At 42.8% G+C, this 20,005-nt stretch overlaps 1 protein-coding gene across 6 annotated transcripts in view; it reads left to right on the forward strand.

Moving 5' to 3' along the window:
- LOC131829215 (contactin-associated protein-like 3) overlaps positions 1-19,710 on the forward strand; it is a 167,323-nt gene extending 147,613 nt beyond the window's left edge. For 3 of the 6 annotated variants that reach the window (XM_059170746.1, XM_059170749.1, XM_059170752.1), the window contains 4 exons: positions 787-874; positions 12,325-12,555; positions 12,780-12,851; positions 15,755-18,977. In XM_059170746.1, the coding sequence (XP_059026729.1) occupies positions 787-874; positions 12,325-12,555; positions 12,780-12,851; positions 15,755-15,948 (585 nt within the window). In that variant the 3' untranslated portion in view covers positions 15,949-18,977. Of the gene's footprint in view, positions 1-786; positions 875-12,324; positions 12,556-12,779; positions 12,852-15,754; positions 18,978-19,550 lie in introns of those variants that run through there. The other 3 variants (XM_059170747.1, XM_059170751.1, XM_059170750.1) reach the window with 3 other exon arrangements.
- Positions 19,711-20,005: the final 295 nt, after the last annotated feature.

Here is a 20,005-nt window from a genome sequence, read left to right on the forward strand (position 1 = left end):
CACAGCAGCAAGAGTAACCAAGCTTGTGGCATTCAGTGTATGACCTCCAGCAAGGCTTTGAGAATAAATCCTAGTAAAAGAGATGCACGTTCAGCAGTCTTCCCAGAAAGTCCTGGGGACAGAAAACGTAGTCAAAGTGTTTTCTTTAGCAGTGTCATTTGTTTGTTTAGCAAGAGGCTGAAAGGGTTCCTGTTAATATCTGACCACAAAAATGCCAAGGTGTCCTCCTCCATAGGGGAATGTTGCCCAGTTTTTCCCAGCGATTACTGGAGACGTTCTAACGAGAATAAGAGCCTACTTCCATCTGACTACAAAAGAACAAAGGTGGCAGAAATGTAAACACAAGGGAAAAAGCAAGATTTTGCTGAAAGCGGGAATACATTTTTTAAAAGCCTCCATGTTTCAATTATTCATTGTCACTGGGTTTTGAAGAATAACCTTTATATATTGACTCTGTGCCAGTAATACGTTTTGTGGCTTGTGTTACTGATTTCTGTTTGAAATAAGCAAAAGCTTTAAGGTTTGAAATAGCTTATTGCATTTCTTTGTGGATCATACCAATTACGGATCCCTAAACCATGAAGACAAATAAAGGGAAAAGAATAGGCAATGGGTGGTGTGAAATCCGAGGTATTAAAAAAATTGCTATGAAACCGTTTCATCTTTGTGACAGCCAAACCTATGGCTCGTTTTTACCGTTTTCCTTGGTCTCCCTCAGACCCCCATTCTCTTATCACCAAAATTACTCGCCATTTTGATGTTTGCTTCTTGTGGAATATTTAATAGGTTGACCAGAGTGCAAGGAGCCAAGTCGTCCTGTCATCAGGGACAGAATTCAATGCTGTCAAATCCCTTATACTGGGGACAATTTTAGGTAAGTCTCAGAAAGAGCATCGTCCCTCCACCCCCCACCCCCAACCCCCGACATGGATCAGAAGTGTCAGGTTGCAAACACGGGAAGGGTTCATGAGGCTGAAAGAAGCTCCTTGTCGTATTCATGGTTTCCCAGCAAGTGACAATCAAGGTAGAAGCAGCCCTTTTGTCCGAGTGTGCCTGTAATCACCAGTGAGGGCTGTCTGCTAGGTGAGCCACAGTGACCCCTGAGAAGTGTCTCCACAGGTGCTTACTCGCTTGGCAATCAAACAGAATGAAACTTGGTATTTTTATAACAATTGAGGAAAGGCAAAATCAAAGCAGGTGTCATGTTCACAAATTGTATATTAATCGGCGGTCAAATGCAGAAATCACCCAACAGTAAATAGAGATTTATATTTACGAGAAGAAGGGACTTTCATTTTCTTTGAGCAAGTGAGTACGTGTTGGGTGGTAGGCTGGGCCCTGCTCTGAAATGTGTTCAGTGCTCCCAGCTACCCTTGGAAGGTCAGGTTCTGAAGACCCCGTTTTTAGGGCTGTGAGTTATTCTCCATAAAAGTAGCAGAGTAAAAGCATACCAGACTGCTTAAGCATCAAATTATTTAGGCCTTTGTTTTCCCTCTTGTCACCAAGAGTTAAATTGAAATAAAAATAAAGTTTGGAAGGTATTTTTTTCTTTTGATTGTTTATATTGTAAACTGTATGTGCTCTTGATATTTAAAGCTATTTGGGAGAAATCCTCTTGTGGTCTTGGGTAGAATTCCTGCTCTGGTACGTGATACTCATCTGGCTGTGTTTAGTCCGAGATAATTCATGGACTCTTTACTACCTTTTCAACCATTTGTACCTTGATTCTTTGATCATTTATTCCACCCCTGACACAGAAAACATCCTACAGATGCTGGAGATTTAGAGACAGCCCATAAGCACATGTTCAAAATAGGGTGAGAAGCACAGTAACTATTAAAACAGTGACATTTTTCTAAAAGATGATGGACAATATAAAATTATGAGTTCTTGAAATGCAGATGCATATCGTTTAGATGGTAGAGGGGACGGGAAGCTTTGTGTTGGTCCTGGGAGTTACATGTGCAGGTTAAGCCAGTGAAGCAGGGTCTCGGGGTTCTTTGGTGTGAAAACATAGTCTTGACATCATGTAATGGACACCAACTTTGGGCCAAAGTGGTCCTGCTTTCTAACTGTGCTTTAGGTGGATAAAGAGTCAGGCCCCATGGTGTGTTGGCAGAAAGGCTTTGCTGTGGCTCGCTGTTCCTGCCCCCTCCGCACATGCAGAGTGGGTCTCCAGCAGCTGCTGCAGAAATGCAGAGGAGCACAGTTGTTCCCCTAGAGCGCTGGGAGAAGTCTATAGCTCATCCAGCCAATGGGAGAGGGAGTGGAACAGCTCAGTCTCTAATGTACGACTTCAGGTGTGTTTTCTAGGCATTTCTGGACATCCATGTTTTTGTGATATGAGTAGATTTTTAAAATTCTTTTTAAAAAAGTTTTTATTTAAATTCTAGTTGGCTGACATACAGTGTAATATTAATTTCAGGTATAGAATTTAGTGATTCATCAGTTAGATACAACATCCAGTAAGTTTTTTTTTTTTTTTTTTAATTCTACTTAGAACAGTGGCAAAAAAAAAAAAAAAAAAAAGAAAGTTGAGGTTTGTCTGAGTGGCTCAGTCATTAACCATCAGCCTTTGGCTCAGGTCATGATCCCAAGGTCCTGGGATCGAGCCCCGCATTGGACTCTCGGCTCAGTGGGAAGCTGGCTTCTCCCTTTCCTACTCCCCCTGCTTGTGTTCTGTCTCCCACTGTTTCTCTGTCAAATAAATTTAAAAACCAAAACCAAAACCAAACCAAACCAAATCAAACAAAAACAGTGACATAGTATAGAAAAACCACAAGAACTGGGAAAACAATGGAAAGAGATAAGGTTCTTCTCTGGCTTTGACCCATGAAAATAACAGTATACAATTAGCGGGAAGAGGTTTTGAAGTTCCTAAAAAGTCAGAGCCTTTTTGAGTTTCACAGGACAGTGGGATGGAGCCCCATCCTTGGCTGTCAGCTGAATAGTGTAAATTTTCTTACAATCCAAATGGAAAAGAATTTTTAATATCCAAGTGGAAAAGAATTTACTCCCTTTTTATGTGCTGTTGAGCTCCACTCTCTGGCCTGACAGTTATCATTCATGGCTTGAACAGAGTGAGGAGCAGATCATCTTAGGGGTGTGCAAGCCTCAGAGCTCAGCTTGCTTACATGCAGGTGTGGTCTGTGAGTGCAGGGATGTCCTGGCCTGCCCCCAGCAGAATCATCCCTCCTTTGTTGCTGGGGCAGGTGTCTGTGGCCACTCTTCCCAGCCAGGAGGACAGATCGGATCAAGGAACAAAAGGAACACACCGCACACAAGTGCCTGCCCTCAGTGACTCTGGCTCTGACAGGAGAGATGAGGCAGGTTCAGAGGTGACTGTGGCACCAGGTAGGAAGTTGCCAACAGGAAGTGTGAAATTGACAAACATTTTTAAAGACAATTTAGCTTTGGATGTATTATCTGTAAAATGATAGGTCATGGATTATGGAAACTGATTTAATAACTAAACTGCCTTATTTAAAGGGAATTACTTTAATAAAAAGGAGAATAATACATTTTATCATATACATTTTTATATTCCTGCAAGTTCATATGCAGAGAGCAGTAGCACGGAATCAAAGATGTTAATGTTTCTATTCAAGAATGGTCTAGTCAAAAAGCATCTCTCTCAGGCTGTAGAAATTAAAGTTGAAATTCAGCAATGAAGTTTATTGCCTGAAGCAACTGAGTCTAATAAAATTATAAATATTCATCTCATCTGTACCTAGAGGTACACATCTTGATCTAAGGCTAATAAAACTTTTCCTGTTTTGCGTAACTTTATTTCAGGATAACTTCTACTTAGCAGTTAGTAACTATGAGAAGATGACTATTTGTGTTCAGATTTGGGAAATAGAAGCTGAGCTTCCTTTTGTAAACTTGCAGTAAAATAGACCAACAGACTGGCTAGTGAAGACCATTCATTTTCCAAAGACGGCTGTCCTCCGCTTATTTTTGGTGAGCTCCCTCAACTCAACAACCTGTCCATTCAGTAAAAAAGCTCTGAGGGTTCCTGATGTGCACTTGTACTTTCCTGGGCATTTTGAATCCTAGAAACAAGACATATTGTACCTGCCCTCAAAGCGCTGTCAGGACAATAGGGAACATGAAGAATAAAGGAGTGTTCATGACGGATCTCCTTTATCATCATTATTATTTACCCTAATACGCACTGGGGGGAGCAGTTCAGGGTCATCTTCTAGATTAACAGGCTGCTCTTGCTCTTCCCACTCTTCAGTAGTCTTATTAACGACGACTACTCAGGTCAAGTGCTCCCGGTTACTATAAAATAATTTTAGTAAAATCCTAGTTTAAGTGAAGATTGTTAGGCTTCTAATTTTCTGTCCAGTCTTGACTCGGATGTGGCCTGTAACCCTGAAGTATGAGAGCTTTAAAATACAACAACCCAGTAAGGTGTCCTGGCATTTTCACTAGGTTTTATCTCTCTTAAGACTTTTGTGTAAATGGTATTCTGTGGATTTTGTCTTTTTTGCATTAAAAAGCAGCAACAGCAAATATCCCCAAAATACCAAAACAAAAACCTGTTTTGAAGGGTGCAGAGTAAAGATGTGCCTTTCTCTTTCCTCCTGGGAAAGAGTACAATATGTTGAAGGTAGTTCAAGTCAGTACTGTCATGCGGATAAACCTTAGTGGGGAAAAGAAACCCACTGAAGGATCTTGTGTTGAAATGGAACTCCATATATGAGAATTGGGTTATAAATAATGTAGGAGTCATTTACTGATGCCCTCATGGACAGACTACAGTTCAGATATTAAAAGCTCCATTGACTTCTGTGATGTATGTTTTGTCTTTGCTGTGCTCTGCCTAAGAATTTATCTCATTTGGGAGGAAAGTCATAGGGTGGAAGACACCAAAAGTTTATATTATTTCAGCAATATGAATACAAATGCAAAGATCCTAAACAAAATACTACCAAATCTAATCCAGTAACATAAACAAATTGTTATACACTACCAGATAAGATTTATCCTAGGAATTTAAGTTTGGGTAAGCAGATAAAAACAATCAATGTAAAACAGCATATTAATAGAATAAAGGACAAAAACCACATGGTTGCCTCAATAGACACAGAAAAAGCATTTGAAAAGAATCCACTGTGCTTTCATAAAAAAATAAAACCAAAAAACAAAGTAGGAATAGAAAGAAACCTCCTCGCATGAAAAAAGACATCTACAAAAACTCCATGCCTGACATCACACTTAATGGAAAATAATGGAAATCTTTCCCTAAGATCAGGAATAAGATAAGGATGTCTACTCTCACCACCTTCCTTCAGGATTGTAGTACAGGTTTGAGTGAGGGCTACAAAGTAAGAAACAGAGTAAAAAGTATCCAGAATAAAAAGGAAGAAGTAAAACTATCTCTATTTGTAGAGAATGTGATCTTGTAAGGAATCCATGAAAAAAGCCAATGGAGATAGTACACAGTTGGAGCAAGGATATAAGATCAACATACAGAAATTTATTGTATTTTTATATTAGCAATGAATAATACAAAAATGAAATGAAGACCAAAATGTAAATCCCACTTAAAGTAGCATCAGAAAGAATAAAATACCTTGGAATAACTTGAACAGAAGAGGTGTGAGACACATACGCTGGAAACTATGAAGCACTGCTGGAAGGAATTTGGAAGATTCACACAAATGGAAAGACATCCATGTTCATGGACCAGAAGTGTTAACGTTGCTAAGATGGTGGTGCTCCCCAAATTGATCTACAGGTTCAATCCGATTCCGATCCAAGTCCAAGTGGCAAGTTGACCCCAAATGCATATGGAAATGCGAGGGACTGCAATTAGCTGAAATGATCTTGAAAAGAAGAGTGAAGCTAGAGTTCTTGCCCATATTTTAAGACTTGGTACAAAGCCATGGTGTCAGAACTGTGTGCTGTTGGCATGAGGACAAACATATTGACCAACAGAGTAGATTGAGAGTTGAGAAGTCAAACTATTTATCGTCAGTTGACATTAGACATGGTTGCCATGCCCATCCAGTGGAGGAAGACTAGTGTCTTAAACAGAGGAGACAGAACCAACAGGTTAAAAAAGTGACGTTGACCCTACCTCACACCATCTAGAAAAATTAACTCGAAATGAATGATACTCCTCCATGTAGGAGCTGCATTTATAACACTTAGACCAAACTATGGTTGTGCATTTTTGTGACCTTGGCTTAGGCACTGGTTTCTTAGAGAAGGCTTCTCAAAAGCCTTGGGTTAGATCATCGTTTATTGAAAGCACAAGCAGAAAGAAGAAAATAGATAAGTCAGACTTCCTCAAAATTAGAACCTTAGTAATTCAAAAGATACTACTAAAGAAGTAAAAAGGCAATCTACAAAATGAGGATAAACATTCACAAGTCGGGCATCTCATAAGAAATTTTTTTTGACAAATAACATTTTATTTATTTTTTTTTATTTCTTTTCAGTGTACCAGAATTCATTGTTTATGCACCACACCCAGTGCTCCATGCAATATATGCCCTCCCTAATACCCACCACCAGCTGACCCAACCTCCCACCCCCACCCCTCCAAAACCCTCAGTTTGTTTTTCAGAGTCCACAGTCTCTCCTGGTTCATCTCCCCCTCTGATTTCCCCCAACTCCCTTCTCTCCATCTCCCCAAGTCCTTATGCTCCACAAATAGGTGAAACCATATGATAATTGACTCTCTCTGCTTGACTTATTTCACTCAGCATAATCTCTTCCAGTCCCATCCATGTTGCTACAAAAGTTGGGTATTCCTCCTTTCTGATGGAGGCATAATACTCCATTGTGTAGATGGACCACATCTTCCTTACCCATTTGTCCATTGAAGGGCATCTTGGTTCTTTCCACAGTTTGGCGACCGTGGCCATTGCTGCTATAAACATTGGGGTACAGATAGCCCTTCTTTTCACTCCATCTATATCTTTGGGGTAAATACCCAGTAGTGCAATTGCAGGGTCATAGGGAAGCTCTATTTTTAATTTCTTAAGGAATCTCCACACTGTTTTCCAAAGTGGCTGCACCAACTTGCATTCCCACCAACAGTGTAAGAGGGTTCCCCTTTCTCCACATCCTCTCCAACACATGGTGTTTACTGTCTTGTTAATTTTGGCTATTCTAACTGGTGTAAGGTGGTCTCTCAATGTGGTTTTGATTTGAATCTCCCTGATAGCTAATGATGATGAACATTTTTTCATATGTCTGTTAGCCTTTTATATGTTTTCTTTGGAGAAGTGTCTGTTCTTATCTTCTGCTCATTTTTTGACATGATTATCTGTTCTGTGTGTGTTGAGTTTGAGGAGTTCTTTATAGATCTTGGATATCAACCTTTTGTCTGTACTGTCATTTGCATATATCTTCTCCCATTCCATGTGTTGCCTCTTTGTTTTGTTGACTGTATTTCCTTTGCTGTGCAGAAGTTTTGATCTTGATGAAGTCCCATAAATTCATTTTCGGTTTCCTTTGCCTTTGGAGACATATTTTGAAAGAAGTTGCTGTGGCTGATATCGAAGAGGTTACTGCCTATGTTCTCCTCTAGGATTCTGATGGATTCCTGTGTCACAGATCTTTTATCCATTTCAAGTTTATCTTTGTGTATGGTGTAAGAGAACAGTCGAGTTTCATTTTTCTACATATAGCTGTCCAATTGTCCCAGCACTATTTATTGAAGAGACTGTATTTTTTCCACTGTATATTTTTTCCTGCTTTGTTGAAGATTTTTTGACCATAAAGGTTAGAGTCCATCTCTGGGCTCTCTACTCTGCTCCACTAATCTTTGTGCCTGTTTTTATGCCAGTGCCATGCTGTCTTGGTGATCACAGCTTTGTAGTAAACCTTGAAATCAGGCAACATTATGCCCCCAGTTTTGTTTTTCTTTTTCAACATTTCCTTAACAGTTCAGGGTCCCTTCTGATTCCATATAAATTTTAGGATTGTTTGCTCCACCTTCACAAGAAATTTTGTTCAGAGTATATACAGAGCTTTTACAACCAAACAAAAAGACAAATGACCCAATTTAAAAATGGGCAAAAGATCTGGTTAAAGGCCGAAATCAAAGACATGAAGAAGATTTACCAAAGACCAATATGAAAAGACACTCAAGATCATTAGCCGGCAAGGGAATGCAAATCTAAACCACAAGATATCACTAAAAAACCGTAGCAAGTGGAGGAGGTGGAGAAATTTGAGTGCTTGTGCATTGGTGATAGAAATGTAAAATGTGTGGCCACTGTGGAAAAAACAATTTGGCAGTTTATCTGGAAGTTGAACATGGAGTTACCATATGACCACTCCTAGGTATATACCCAAGACAACTGAAAACATATGTCCAGACATGAAAGGTATGCGCAAATCCCCATAGCTGTGTTCTCCACTAATAACCCAATGTGGGAATAACCCCAGTGGCTATCAACTAAGTGATACAGTGTTAGGTTTTGTGACAGTGTTTCACCGTATGCCACAAACAAAAGTGAAATATTGGCCATAAAATGTAATGAAGTAGCAACACAGGCTACAAATGGGTGAAAACATGATACTAAATAAATGAGGATAAATACTGACTTATTTATGACTTATGAGGATAAATGAGGATAAATATTGACTTATTTATGACTTATGTATGACTTATTTTGTATGAAATGTCATTACATGAAGAGTCTGTATTATGTACTAAGGACTAGTGCTTCAGGAAGTGCCTACTGGCATTGCTTGCTCTGGGCACATCAGGCACCAGATTACCCCTGATTTCTTCTCTGGTGTTAGCTGCGAGCGCTGGGAGAGCCTGGTGCTTGGTGAGCATGTGTTTTGGGGAGGAAGGAATAATTCATCACTTCTTTCTCACTCTGAAAATCAGGGCCCCTTGGCTCTGAATTGTTGGAAAGATGGACTGGAAAAGTCTGTCTTCTACTCTTTTTCTAATTATGTCATTTATCTAGAATTAAAAAAAAAAAAAAGGTTTGACTTCCAGAGGGAAGGTCAGCATTGCTAAGCATGGTTATACCTATCCTCAGTGCCCCTTGTGGAGCAGGGGGTGGGCTGGATGGTTGGGCCATGTTCCTTCTGCTGTGGTAAGGGAGAGAGACTTCTTCCTACATTCTGTTTGGGACCAGATCATGAGCCTGCAGGTCTGCTGCTGGGTATGGGGCAGAAAAAATGCAACCTCTAGCTTGCCAGGACCCCCATACTGTCTAAGATTCTCAGCCACAGATTTCTCACTAGCAGACCCATAAATCAATGGCTAAAAAGATGATGTCTCCCCTAAGAAGATGGGGAGGAGGACTGAAGACAACAGCTACAATTCCCACATCAAAATGGAGCCATTAAAGAAGACAGAACACAACTACGATGAGACTTGGCACTCAAAGACACTTGAAAAAGTCACACACCAACTCTGGGGGTTAAAGCAAATACAGGTTTTCACGATTTCACAGGGTTATCTGAAGGAGAGAATCATCATTGGCTCTCATTAGACAGTGATCTGGAACATTACAGAGATGGGCTATCTCAAACCGCAGAGGAAAAAAAAAAGATTAAGAGAGAGAAATTAGAAGGGAAAATAAGAAAAAAACTAATGGGAATAATTAGAGGTCCAGAAACTGAACTGGAAGTAAAGACATTAATTATGCATGAAAAAAAAATTCTCTGAGCTAAAGGAAAACTGGAGTTGCAGATTGAAAGAAAGCATCAATTCCGACAAGAAAAGACATGCAACTGGGAACATTTCTGAATTGCAAAACCCACAGAGAAAAATCCTCCAGACTTTCCAGACAGAAGTTACTACAATGAAAAAATAATGATTGTGGCATCAGCATCTAATGTCTCATTTGTTACAGCAGGATAAAAAGAAGATGTGGATTATCGTTAGTATGGCTGAGAAATAAGCCACAATGCAAGCATCTAATATATAATGTATTTGACAAGGTTAAAAAAAAAGATATTTTGGGTAACAAGGAAGGATGGAGATTAAATATGGACTGTGCCTCCCATCTGAGGAAAATACTAGAGAATTATTCCAGTCAAAGAACGAATCACAAGCATGACCTCACGATGGAAAATATGAAGGCAGCAGGCAGCAGTGAGCAGTAAACTTGCATGCCTCTTGGTACTCCGTACGCATACAAAGTCATGGCTACAGCTGTGGGGTTAATAACAGGGTATGGGCGCACATGAGCCCACCCACACATGCCCATACCCACAATCCACCGTACGTATAAATGTCAAGTACAAGTTCTTGACTGAAATACTGTGTTCTACCAGCGTTCCGTTCTTGAATTATAGCACTGCCTATAGACATTTTTAAATTTATCTTTAAAATTAATTTCACAAAGTTAGTCCAGTTAATTAGTAAGATACATGTCTGCCCAGGATTGATTCTGTGACCCTAGCCTGGTAGCGCTCATGTCAGACTTTGACCAGGAAAGCGAGTGTTGTCCGGTTCCTCTTTTTGATCAGTGGCTGGGACTTTCAATTGGTCTATGGTGTTTTGTTTTTGTTTTTAGTATTTTAGCGTTGTGGCAGTCCTATGTTACTATCACAGAGTTTTCTGTTTTAGTTCTTCTTGACATTCTCTTAAGTATATTCAAGCAAGGATGCCTTTCTTTATGGAATATATATTGTCTGAATGCAAAAAAAAAATGTGATCTTTAAAGAACTCTGTTTTTAATTTTTTTTTTTTTTATTTGAGGGAGAGAGGAGCGCAGAAGGGCTGCGGGTGGGGGGAGGTCAGTTGGAGAAGGAAGAGCAGACTCCCCGCAGAGCAGGGAGCAGGAAGGAGCTCAATCCCAGGTCATGACCTGAGTCAAAGGCTGACCCTTAACCAACGGAGCCACCCAGGTGCCCCAGAAGAGCTCTTCAATCTAAAACGATCATTCAACTGAGTTGTCTCTAGCTGGCTTACTTCACTGTGAGGATCTACCTGGAATTCATCATACATAAGCCACCTTGATGCCTCATATGACCAGCCCAGCCAAAAGAGCTGTGTGTTTCAGAGAGTTCTTTATGAGGACTGTAGCAATGTAAACATGCCCCTCGTTTTAGTTGCTTTTAGAGGTCTTTTCCATAGCATTTAGAGCGCCCCTCAAATCTCCAAGGAAGCAAACACTACCCCTAAGAGTTTATACACAACATCAAGAGGGACGGATCACAGCTGAGATCCTCAGGGTGAACTTTAAGACCTGCTGTCGTGCTAACCAAAAAGACTTGTAGAGTCGCGCATCTCTTCTGCGAAAGGTATAGCATTCATTCTAAAAATAGTGTAAGGATCCCCATTTGCTCCTCCCTTAATGTGAGCAATTACCAATATGTCCAAAAGCCACTGGCAGGATAAAGAGAGAATATCCTGTTGAAAAGGGGGTTCCCGTGACCAGCCTGGATCCAGGTCGCCCCACGTGAGAGACGTTCAGACATTTCTGAAGTCTAATGTGAACTGGCTTCCAGCGGGAATAAAATGACCCCATACGGTGGCCGGCCTGCGGAAAGCACCGGGTGAATTCTTGGTTGTTGTGTATGGTTGGTAAGAGAAGGTGTCAGCTGGCCAGTGGACACACTGAAGCAGGGAGGGAGTCAGAGGCAGATGCCGCAGGTCCCCACACTGAGGCTGCTTCCCTTCGCATCCATGAAACGTCCGAAGCCTGCACGTAACTGCGCCCGGACAGATTTGGGGCTCACTGAGCAAGTGCATTGTAGGGGCTAATTGTCCTCGAGGTGAAGGGATTGGTGCTCTGCTCTCGTGGGTTCATTGAGGCCCTTCTCCTGCTAACCACCCGTGGTCAGATCCGAGCCAGGCCGGGGGCTAGGACGGGGAGCCAGCCCAGATTTATGGGAAGGGGACAGAGCCCACCGCTGTGACGGGGGGAAAGGCCGCGGGAGGTGGGGTTCCCCAGTGGCCGCAGCTAGGGCGGGGCCTCTGTGGGGCTGAGAAGGGGGCCAGAGTCAAATGTAAATGGGGAGGTTTAGAACGCCCCAGAGCACGTTGTCCCGCGCGGGTAACATTTCACTGTGCCACCTCCATTACCAGCCACAGACCCTGTTACAAAATACTGCCGTGATCTCTGTAACGTGATCTCTGCAACGGCAGAGAGTGGAATCCTTTGTTGGGCGGGACTGCACCCGGGGTCCGCTTCGGCCTGCCCACAGGCAGAGCTGGCGCCCGCGGGTCACTAGCGGGGACCGCAGGGACAGTCCTGCCTGTCTTGCCCTACAGAAGGAAGGGCCAAGGGTTCGGAGGGAGGGTCGGTTGGTGGCAGCCCTGCAGACGCAGGCCAGGCCTGCGCCCTTCGCGCCCTAACGCGTGCCCCGCTTGTCTGCCCGCAGAGCCCCCCGGCGCGGACCCGGACACGCTGCGGGCCGGCTTGCGTGGCTTCACCGGCTGCCTGTCGGCTGTGCGCTTCGGCCCCGCTGCTCCGCTCAAGGCTGCGCTGCGCCCCGGCGGCCCCGTAGCGGTCACAGTCCGCGGACACGTGGCCGCCGCGTCCAGCTGCGGGGAGTCCGCGGGGCCGGGAGGCCCGGCGCGGGAGGCCACCCGCCCTCTCGCAGGTGGTGCAGGTGCGTGCCCCTCAGACCGCGGTCGCGCTTGCCGCCCGCGGTCCTCCACCCCGTCTGCACCCCAGGGCTTCCCAGGCCCTAGGTGGGGTCGCCTGGCCCAGCTCTGGTCTGGATTTCCTGCTCCTTCCCGCTCGCGCAGGGCTCTGCTCTCCTGTCGGACGTTTGCGAATGTAACCAAAGTCCTCTTCGCTCTGCCTCTGTCATTCTCCCTTTCTCTGCTGTAGGTGGTTCTGGACCGACAGACGCGGGAGAGCCCTTAGTTAGCACTGACAGAAGTGGCCCTGCTGTCATCGGAGGTAACAGGGCTGTGAACAACCTGGTCCTTGCGCTGCTGTCACCGCGGGCATAAGCCCGTGCCCGGGAGTCCGAGCTGAGGGGCGAAGTCAATGGCAGGACACCCCTTTGCGGGCGTTCTTCACGGGCTTGCCCCCATGTAGGCCTCTGCAGGGGCTCAGGGGGGCTGAGTGGAGGGAACCCATGGTAGGACCGAGACACTCCTTAAAGGATAGTTGCTGAACTACAGAGTAATAAGGTTTCTCATTTGAAAATACCCATTCATATATCTCAGGAGATCATATATACACATGTACGTATATGACATATTCACCTTTACTTCTTTGATCCAAAATAGCCACAACCTCTCAGTCCATTCGCCCAAAACTAAAAGTAAAACATTAAGTGAGTTTAGAACGACCTAAACTAGGCAAATGGTCATTTTCATAAACATAAAGATAGAAAACCTAAAGAGTTTTCTAAACATAAATATACAGAACTGTTTCCTGGTGTCAGTCTTATCTTAGATTTATATATATATTTATTTGTATTTCTAAATGTAACTATTCACATATATTTGTATTATATATACACGCTCAGTGTTGCATGTGTTCTATACATGTGACGGTAAAACTGGATATAACACAGCTCTTTAAAGCAAAGTCCTATAGATAAACCATACATGTATTTACATAAATATTCACATATAAGTATATTGATATTTTCTATGTACTTACATATATTTGAAGAGGTACAGGTAGTTCCATCTTAAATATCTCCCACTGTATTCTCTGAAACAGAATTTATTTAGGCCTGCTTTAATCTGTATGATTCAGGGAATTCTTACATTTATTTACTTAGACGACTGGAATGTGCCCATTGCAGACTCTGCAGGCTAGGAGAGAGCGAGCTGCTCTCCGTTCCAAGGCTATTCCAGATAAGGGAGGTCGTCCCCAAGCTGTGGGATGCAAGTGGGTGTCTGCTTCTCAAGCAGACCAGACTGCATCTGCCCATTGGGTTTCTGTTTATCAAGATGCCAGTTTTCTCCAGACTATTAGGAAGGTACTCAGACATTTTCACATGCTGACCAAATCTGTGTAAGAATGTGAACTTGCCCATTCCTATCTTAACCACTTCTGTTTTTCTAATGAATGAGGCACATGATCTTCTGATTTCACAACTCCAGGAACAAAGAAACATATGTGTTATTTATAATGTACACCTAAAAGGAATACTTTTGTGTTAAAATACAAATCAAGTCTTAATCCTGAACTGTTCTCACTTATTTTGAATGAGAAAACTTCAGTATAAAGCAAAAAGCTGATTTAAAATAAATGGAATTAAATGTGATTCATATTTTTGAAATAGGAATCAAAGTCCAAAAATGCAAAATGTCACAGTTGGTGCCATGTTTAGCGAGAGCAACGATGGTAGTCAGGTTGGTGCTAGAACAGAAGGCATGGTCTCTGGGGCTTTATCGCCTTTGGTTAAATATCACTGGCAAGTTGTTCAAAGTAAGTAAGTTGCACCTATATTTTTCCCCTGAGAAATCCTGCTTGACTCCTGATAGACTGAGGGAGAATCAGAGCACATGGGTGTGAGGGAGGTAACAGCTCAGGTTACGGCCCCTGCAACTCACGTGGCTCTGCCTTCGACCTGTGTGCTGAGCAGTGTGTCCGCTGCCAAGTGTATTGAGCTGCAGTATAGAATCCTGGGTGGAATCCTCAGCCCTGTGTCTGAATGACCACAGACCGCACCACATGTAAAGTACTTAGTCGGGTTAAAGAACCACCCCAGCAGGTGGATTTCTCCACGTGCTGCCCTCCATCACCTCTCCTCTTGCAAACACCGGGAACAATACAGGAAGGGGAATTAACCTAAATCATGCTCAAACCTCGTACACCAGAGATCAGGGAGTGTTTCTTGCCATGAGATCCATCGTGTTGATGGACAGGCACAGAAGGACACAGATGTGTAGATGGATGGAGAGGTAGACAGACCTAAGTGCTTGTCACAAACACATTCACACTGGGATTGCTGAAAGGAATGTTATGGAAGGCATTGGATGCATTAGTCACAACATCTCAGTCTCTTCAGAGAGCGGATGAAGACAGAGGTTGCTCTAGGACCCTACCAAGTCTCACAGAACAAACAAGCTAGTACTCAGTTACATACACAATAACATCCTGGGTGTTTGAGGGCAACGGTGACAGTGACTGGATAATCAAGTGGTCTGATCACTGTTACTGAGTTCCTGTCCCTGACACTAAAATTGGATACAATGTAGCTCTTCAAAGCAAAGTCCTATAACAAAACTTAAGAGTAATTAAAGCTGCAACTGTTTGTTGTCAGGTGAGGTGCAGGTTGTAGTGAACGTGATGACTGTTCTACTTGTTGCTATTTAAGAACCTTTCCAGAGGTTCTGAGCATCTGCACTTGAAGGGGATCACGCACAAGACATGGCCCCCAGCAGCAGAGATCACGTAAGACTCTTCTAGCCTCATAGAAGGAACTGGTGTACTCACCACAGAACTGTAAATCAGCAGAACGTCAGCAGCAAATCTTCTTAATGTACTTGTACATAAGCATTTAATTATTCCATGGCAAGTCTATACACTTTTAAAATAATGAAAACGTGCTCACTTGTTAGCATGAAGTGGGGCCATGACCTAGAGGCCATGCTGTGGTTCTGAATTTTAACAGGCAGGCACCAAGTGAAAGCCAGGCCAGTAGATCTTTAACCTAAAGATGTAAAACTGCTATATCCAAAGAGCGTGTGGACTTAGAAGTAAACGCAGTGTTCCAGTAGGCCAGTGCCCACTTTCCTGACTATGCGCGTGTGATGTATTTGAGCTTATTATCAGCTACGTGAGTCCTGCTTGTTACAAGTCTGTGTTCTGACTGCGCCTCCTCCTTCTCTCACCAGGTGTGATAGCGGTGGTGGTATTTGTCTTGCTCTGTCTCACCACCATAGCTGCACGCATTTATCAGCAGAGGTGGTTGTACCAAAAAAACGAGTCAACTGTTCCCCCGGCTGGAGACAGCGCTGAGACGGCTCTGAAGAGTGAGCTCAATGTGCAAAGCTCAGTCAGTGAGAGCCAGAGAGAGTACTTCTTTTGAAGGGCAGCGGCGGTTCACTTTAGGCTCTGGTGATGGGACTTTCTCGCTAAGCAAGGGGCTCCCAGCAGACGAAGCCCCCCCCCCCCGCACCCGCCAGACAGGTGGCAATCCTGCAGTGCCATCAGCTTGCTCAAGTGCGGTCCTGGGAGGCTCTGCTCTGTGCTGCTTCATGACCTGTGTGTGTAGAAGGACTCAGCTGTGCCCATTAACCCCTGTGCGGCGGTGTTTGACGGTCTGGCCACATTGTTGAAAATTCACACGTGGTTTGCATAATGACTTTGGGTTTGAAGTGAGAACAAGGATGTGAGCTGTGGTCCTACTCTCTTAAAAATGAGACCTGGAAGTTTATAAAAGTCAAAGTTGGACTCTAGTGTTGTGTGATGTGTGGAAATCTGTGTTTTGCCTCCTTTATCGATCACCTGCAGATGCTTCTAAGCCGGGAAGTGCTTCTTTGATGGTCTTGGAGTGCGTTTCTATCTCCGTGTGAACCAGAGCCCACAGGCCAAAAGTGCACTAGCAACCAAGAAAAAAACACTTTTTTTTCTTTTGCCAATTGTTTTTATTATCTGTCTCTTTTTAGTCAGTTTGCATACATTTTTAGTGATGAAATGAATAATGAATTTCAGCTATGAAATTGTAGTATTCGGTTCATTTAAGGAACAGAAAAATTCATAGGTAGCAAAGCGTGTAGAGCATTCTAGTTTGTGCTACTTTGCTTTTTTCTCTTTGTAATTCACCATTTTAATCTTTGTAAATTATGATAAAGATCAGCTGACGATCTCCCCAACATGTGTATTTTCTAACTGAAGTAGTGCCCAGGTATAAACTCTGTCCTTAACACTGCATATGTATCCTTCCTCCCTTTCATCAGAATGAACTTAATCCTAAATTTGTTTCTTTCAAATGTGGGGTGCTAAGGTCAGGATTCTTTGCAGCCTTGTGGTTCTCTTGTTCTGAAGGTTGTCATAACAACTGGATGTCTTGTGACTATCTTTTCATTTACTTGGGGAAAGCCCTGTTTTGAACAAAAGCTCTCCATTTCTTTTTTTTTTAATTTATTTTTTATTTATTTTCGGCATAACAGTATTCATTATCTTTTCACCACACCCAGTGCTCCATGCAATCCATGCCCTCTATAATTCCCACCACCTGGTACCCCAACCTCCCACCCTGCCCCCGCCACTTGAAACCTGTCAGATTGTTTTTCAGAGTCCATAGGCTCTCATGGTTCACCTCCCCTTCCAATTTCCCCCAACTCCCTCCTCCTAATTCCCCATGTCCTCCATGCTATTTGCTCTCCATTTCTTTTATCTAAATTCCGAGCAATTTAGACAAGTCATCCCCTGAAATACCGTCTCAGTCTAGTCACTGTTTGGAATGTCGGGGGAAGGGTGCTGATGCCAGGGGAAGTGCAGGTTGTGGGATCTGGACCCAATCTATCACGCTGGTCAGGATCCAGGATCTCGGGAGTCACAGTCTTCCACCAGAGCGCCCAGAATTCACCAGTTCATTTCATATTCGGGGCACAAAGAATTTGTATTAACCACAGGAATTGTTCCAGTAACGACTTTTGTGGTAGGGGTCAGAGGATAATTGCACGGAGCTGACCATTTGCACTTACTAGCCATTTCTAAGTGAAATGTGCTACGGTCTTGATAAGCCACCTGCCACGTGCCTGTCAGGAATCACGCTGCTTCCTTTGACCACAACAGGACCACCCAGAACTCCATACCCTGAGCCTTGCTATGACCTTTAAGTATATGCCTATTTTTCTGATTTTTTTTAAACAATAGAAAAAGATATTCTCTGTACTAAGTGTTTTCTCAAAACAAAACAAAACAGGGGCGCCTGGGTGGCTCAGTGGGTTAAGCCACTGCCTTCAGCTCAGGTCATGATCTCAGGGTCCTGGGATCGAGTCCCGCATTGGGAGCCTGCTTCCTCCTCTCTCTGTCTGCCTCTCAGTCTACTTGTGATTTCTGTCTGTCAAATAAATAAATAAAATCTTAAAAAACAAAACACAAAAAAACAAAAAACCAAACACCAACCCTTTTTTCTTATGGTTTCATTTTAGTTTTCTATGAGGTTTGACGAGTCACCACAATATATGATCTCATAGTTTCTGTGGATCAGGAGCTGGGCACAGGTTTACCGTGTTTTCTGCAAGGCTGCTTTGAGGCATCACCCAGGACTGTGTCCTCAGCTGGGGAAGTCCTCGGTCTTACAGTTATGGGCAGCATTCCATTCCTCCTGCTGGGATATTCCTGGAAGCCTGCTTCTGCTCAAGACCAGCAAGAGAGAGAGAGAGAGAGAGAGAAAGAGACTCTAGAGCAAGTCTGCTAACAAGAGGGAGTTTTATACACTGTAATGTGATGATGGGAGTGACAGCCCATCCCCACTGCCAAATTCAGTTGATTAGAAGCAAGTCCTAGGTCCTGCCCACACTGAAGAGGAGGGGATCACAGAAGGACTCGAACCAGCAGGCTGAGATCATGGGAGTCACGTGAAGGTTAATCTACCACAGTACTATATTGAACTTTCTTTAAGTGAAGAATGAAGGATTTCCAGGGTCTCAATAGGGTAATATATGAAGAACCTACTTTGCTGAAGGATACATACTTTCCCCCACCCCCCAAAAGTCTTATGCAGAGTGAAGGATTCAGCACAAAAATGATAGATTCTAGTTAATGCACAGCTGACTGTTAACACCCTGAAATCACTACGACTTTAACAAATGATCACGGTAAGTTCTGGAAATGTTCCTCACTTTGGTAGCTGGCATTTTGCAGATTTATAGATCATGAAATTTACTGTATTCTGCTCTCTTTTTAAAAGAGAAAACAAAATATTTGTACAAAACTGCAGTGACAAATCACCCACTTTACTGATTTGTAAATTTTACCTGCTTATTTGTTAATGAAATAACCTTTTTGAATTAAATTAGGAAAATATTTTTAAGAGAAATCAAATGCAATTTGAACTATGAAACTATATTGTTTTTCTCCTAAAATATTAAAAATTGTGCAAATGCATATATTCTGTTGTGGTGTGTGTATTATTTTATTTCTGCTCTATATAGAGAGTACTGTGCTCTGTTAATATGATTTGTGAAGGTGTTTAAATCGTCAAACACAAAGTAAAACATAAAGTGCCTAGTATTTACTGATTACTACAACTTAAAGTACCTATGAAAGTAGGTATTTATACCTTTGCCAGAGAACAATAATTTAACATCCAGTAAGTTATTTGTTGAATGTTTACTATGTACTCAAAACAGGTTACACAAGATTTCCTCCTGGAGCTAGGTTTCTAGAGCACTATAAATGTACAAATCCCAGTTTGCAAATAACATCTTTCTATGAAATAAATGTTCAAAAATAATAATTCCGCAAGATTTATTTCAAAATGGTAAAGGAAAATAGTACATAATTAACACTTTTGGGACTAGAACTTCAGAACCCCTGCTTACTTCATGATGAAGTAAAGCCCCCTTCACTACCACCCAGCATTATGCAGCCATAGAGAAAAACATGTTGGGGCATTCTCTGCGTGTAGAATAATCAGCACTTCTGGAATTTTTGTTTGTTTGTTTTCTTTCCTTACAGAACATCTGGTGGATAATTGTTTTCCATGGAATTTTTAAGGATAAAATATAAAGTTCATGATTCTTGCCCTGAAGGAGGACAAAGGCGATGAATGTGCTTTCCTGTATAGGGTGTAAACTGACGGTGACGATGCGACTGGGATGTTGAAATAGTCTTGCCACACGGGGGCGGGGGCGGGGGGCTTGACCATCTTCCCACATGGCGGGGGGTCATGGACCATCTTCCCATGCGGGAGGCCGTGGACCCATAGTGAATGAACACGTTTATAGGGTTGCTTAATCTGTTGTTCGCAGTGCATGTAACTAACATGGTAAGGAGTCTCTCGGTGCTCTCCATGGTCCTGGCGGTCTCCTTCTACACCAGCCTGGCTCGTCAGGCATGGCAATGTGGAAGGAAGGATTAGGAAGAGAGTGACAAACATGAAGTGGTCTGCATTCCAAATGAGGAAATGGACT

This window comes from Mustela lutreola, chromosome 4, assembly GCF_030435805.1.
Source record: "Mustela lutreola isolate mMusLut2 chromosome 4, mMusLut2.pri, whole genome shotgun sequence".
NCBI classification, from domain to species: Eukaryota; Metazoa; Chordata; class Mammalia; order Carnivora; family Mustelidae; genus Mustela; species Mustela lutreola.